This window comes from Pteropus vampyrus, unplaced genomic scaffold (assembly GCF_000151845.1).
Source record: "Pteropus vampyrus isolate Shadow unplaced genomic scaffold, Pvam_2.0 Scaffold57, whole genome shotgun sequence".
NCBI lineage: Eukaryota > Metazoa > Chordata > Mammalia > Chiroptera > Pteropodidae > Pteropus > Pteropus vampyrus.
The window spans coordinates 6783062-6787378 of NW_011888838.1; the positions used below are offsets into that span (position 1 = coordinate 6783062).

Sequence of the window (4317 nt, forward strand, 5' to 3'; positions counted from 1 at the left end):
AAAGTTTAATGTTAAAGAGATTAAAACTCAATTCTGGAATTTAGAAGTCTAGATTAAGATGAATTGTGAATATTTTAGCAGTGGTTAAAAAGAAATTATCATTGTATATGAAATAATATTTTAAAGAAAAAAGTGTTTCATTTGAATAATTAAATACCATATTCAAATTAAAAGATGAAAATCTCTCTATACCATAACATACAAATGCTTACCTGAAATTTTAAGTGAAGAAGAATCTATATGTAAAGACCCAGTTTCACCATTTAATTTCTGATGTAAAATCCTTTCAATCCTTTCTTGAAATTTTGCTGCTTTATTTTTAAAGTGGTATGTAAACTTCAATACAGTATGTATTACCACATTCCTTTTGGCTCGGCTGTGAAACAGAAACAGACAAATAAATTATGCTTTTATTACTGAGCCTTTATCATCCTTAGAGAGTCATTCTATACTTTGTTAAACAGAGCCCCTGACAGCTATTCCAGTTCCTCACAAGGGCATTGAAGTGGCACTTCATGGACATGGTGAATAGTAAAGAGAGTGTGATTTAGACTCAAAGAAACTGAGTTTGTATCGTAAATTCATCATTTGTCAGCTCCTCGACTACAGAAAGCTATTGGCATTCACTGTACTGAAATTTCCTCATCTTTATAATGGGGATGTTAATATTATTTATTGAGTTATTATAAACACCATGTAAGATAATATATGGAGATATTTTGAAAATCTTAGAGTATTATGTAAAAATTATTTATTAATATAAATGTATCTATGTCACCATTGGGGCCAATTGGAGCTTGGTGTTGCCCTAACGGTAGTGGGGAGGGAAAGGGATAACGATGGCACAGACATGTAGTTAACATTTTTCCTTGGTTCTTCCTCAAATGATGCAGTGAAAAATTGCAGGTTATTGAGATTTAATAGTTTTATTAAAAATATGTTTTAGAAAGACAAAGTACTCCCCAAGGAGACACATAGTCCTAGCGTTGTAACCAACACAAAGGGTCCAAAATGGCTTACAAAAGGGCAAAAAAGCCACAAAAGGCCAATGAAAAGAGAGAAAATCCAGACGGGCAAAAAGGGGCAAAAAGAGGAGCCAGAAAGGCAAAAAGGGAGGAGAGCCCAGAAGGACAAAAAGGACCCAGAAGTGGGTATGTCTGCCTTATATTTGGGCTATGACAGGTGGTTCCGAAGGTGTTAGGTAGCTAGTCAGACATGAGCGACAGGGGAACAAAGGAACAGGGGCCCGACTCTGTAACCATAGAAACTTCCCTTGAAGACCTTCCTTAAGGACTTCCCAGAAATATCTCCCTTTTAGGGTTATAAATTACTCCAAATCCTAGAGCACAAAGACCATAAAAAGTGCTGGCCTAAATCTGCTATGAACACATGTGCAGAAAGTACCGCCCCTAACTTCAGTCTCATTATAATCTCATGACTATGCCTGGAAGTTCATGAATTTAATTATGACAGACTGAATTCTGGGTACACACATGCTCACTAGGCAAAGTTATTGCCTAGTGTCAATCAAGCATCAGTCAAAATGACCTCACTTGCCAATCACCTAGGAATGCCTTTGGAACTACCCATCATGGCCCAAATATAAGGAAGACATGCCCACTTCTGAATCTTTTTTTGCCCTCTGGGCTCTCCTCCCTTTTTGTGGCCTTTTTACCCTTTTGTGGCCTCTTTGGCCCCTTTGTGTTGGTTACTGTGCTGGGACCATGTACCTCCTTGGGGCATACTTTGTCTTTCTCCATGGGCCTTCTTGTGGCATTCTTTGTTATTCTAAAATATACGTTTAATAAAATTATTAAATCTCAATGATATGTGATTCTTCACTGTCGTTTTTTTGAAGATCCGAGGGAAAATGCTAACTACACGTCTACACTGTCATTATCCCTCTCCTTTCCCCCTACTCTTGGGGCGACATGAAACTCCAATAAGCCCCAACGGTGACAAAGACATTCCTAAATGATTGGCACGTGAGGTCATTTTGATTGACACCTGGCTGCTATATCTTTGACCATTGGGGTGTTCTTTGGGCAGTCTCTAGGCTGGACCCCTATTCCTTTGTTGCCCCTTGTCGCTCATGTCTGACTAGCTACCTAACATCTATGTATTATGAATTCAGTATGGACTCTCAATAAAAGGCCAATAGCAAATAACAAAATAAAATGTAACAGGTAAGATGAGAAAATTATTTTTTATTTTTATTTATTTTTTTAGTGAAGGCAGAATTTGCAAGAGTGAGTCGACTCTCAGCTGTTGGAAATCATGACTGAGCAAAAACATTAGTCTAGATTTATTAAATTTGTAATTCTGACTTGAAGATGCAAATGTATAAACCAGAAATTTTAAAAGGTGGTAACTACCACTGATTTGATGGAATGTCTATTCTGTTCTATTCTGTTTCTATGCCTCCTAACCTCATCCTCTGCATTTATGCATTTGAAAATCCAGAACAGCTGCAGAGCTTTATGTGACTCAAGAAAGATCCTAAAAACATCCACTTCCAAATCTTCATAACACTCATAAACAAAAAACAGGATCCATGGTCATGATCCAAGATTTTCTGAGTGATTTTAAAGCCTCATTATTTCAATAATTTTTCCAGGATAATTATAAATTAATAGATTAGCCAATTTCTACATCACCCTTATTATTTTATGTTTTAGGTTATATGTACACCAGATGCTCTTCCTTTGAGTGCTATAAGTGTATTATTTTTACTTCCTTTGTACAGTATTAAGCATTTAGTAATTACATGCCAATTTATTGAGAATTCTTGCTTCTTTTGCTTTTATGCAGGTGCAACACTAATCTTTTCTTATCTAGTCTTTAGAGACAAACCCTTTATTTCTTATGCAATGGACAAGGATATATCATATTACTGTTTATTTTAAAGATTTTTGTCAAACCACAGATATCAGACTCATCTTTTCTCCTGGGTCAAATAACAGTCTAAAAATAAACTAAATATAGACATATGGATTCTTAATCTGATATCATTAGAGTAATATGATCCTCTTTTCTACTGAAAACATGAACTAAAGGTTATTTTAATTTTACCTTCTCTTGATTCATAAAATGCTCTTTAGTTTTATATGACAAATGCTATAATTCTTTGCTACTGGCAGTTTTCTTTTAAAAACCTAAACTTTCAATTCATGCATTTATTCATTTAACAAATGTGTATTAATTAGTCCAGGCAATATGTCAGACAAAGTCCTAGGTACCAGAGCTGTATCTGGCTATCAGCATATGAAACCATAAGCTTTCTACTATTGTGCTAATAGGAGAAACAAATAAACAAGAAAATAAATAAAATAATCTTCAAGGTGAGTTCTATGAAGAAAATAGAGCAATGGCTTGAAAGGTGGAGGTGGGAACATCATAGAAATCTTCAGGGAAGGCCTCCTTGGAGTGAGATCCTAATGACAAAAAAGAGCGAGTCATGCTAAGATCTGAAGGAGGAATGTTCCAGAAAGAAGGAACATCAAATGTAAAGTTAGCCTTAACATTCCCCTCAGTTTTGTTAAATAATTGATGGGCTTCTTCCTGACACTAAACCATTGATATCCCTTTTCTTAGATCCCTTACTTTAGAAAACTTGTAATTGTAAATTCTTCCTCTCCTCCTTTGAATTACATTTTCTAAAAGCCTCTTGCTGTTTAACAACCCCAGAAGTGAAGTATCTTTCTCAAGGACCTGAAGACCAATTTCTTTGAAATGCAGCCATCAAAGGAGGTAGTCCTTGTACCTCTCAGTATTCGTGCTGGGGCAGAAGCCTAACTTTTGTGGGCACCTTAGTCCAAGTTGTAAAACTGCCTCCTGTCATGAAGATATGAGTTTAGTTTTTTGGGGGGTTAGTAAACACAGATGGCCTAAATCTCTCTCTCTTACCCCAGACTTTAAAAACGCTATGGCCCTTTGTTTCAGAGGAGTTAAGACTTAGTTCTAGCCTCTCTACTCTATTGCAATAGCCTTGAATAAATTTTTCCTTGTCTGTTTAACTTTGTCTGATGTAATCTGTGCTTTGACAGCCTTGTGGTGGAAATAATTTTGTATGTTTATTGGAAAAATAATAGCAGGTCAGTGTGGATATAAAGTTGTGAGTGAGGATAAGGGTATGAGATGAGGTCAGAGACAGGCGGGCCCAGGGCCAGATCAGGTGGGGTCATATAATGAGTTTGGAATTTGTGGGAAACTGTGTGGAGAAGGGATTGTAGTGGAGCAGGAGTGAAAGGTGAGGATTAGACAAGCTGATGCAATATTCTAGATATGACTGCTTGGGTTCAAACTATACCTTTATTA

The 4317-nt window shown here is 36.3% G+C and overlaps 1 protein-coding gene across 1 annotated transcript in view; it reads right to left on the reverse strand.

Moving 5' to 3' along the window:
* LOC105292464 (transmembrane protease serine 11C-like) overlaps positions 1-4317 on the reverse strand; it is a 67790-nt gene that overhangs the window by 28789 nt on the left and 34684 nt on the right. The window contains exon 4 of the mRNA XM_011360679.1: positions 1676-1788. Coding sequence (XP_011358981.1) covers positions 1676-1788 — 113 coding nt within the window. The remainder of the gene's footprint in view (positions 1-1675; positions 1789-4317) is intronic.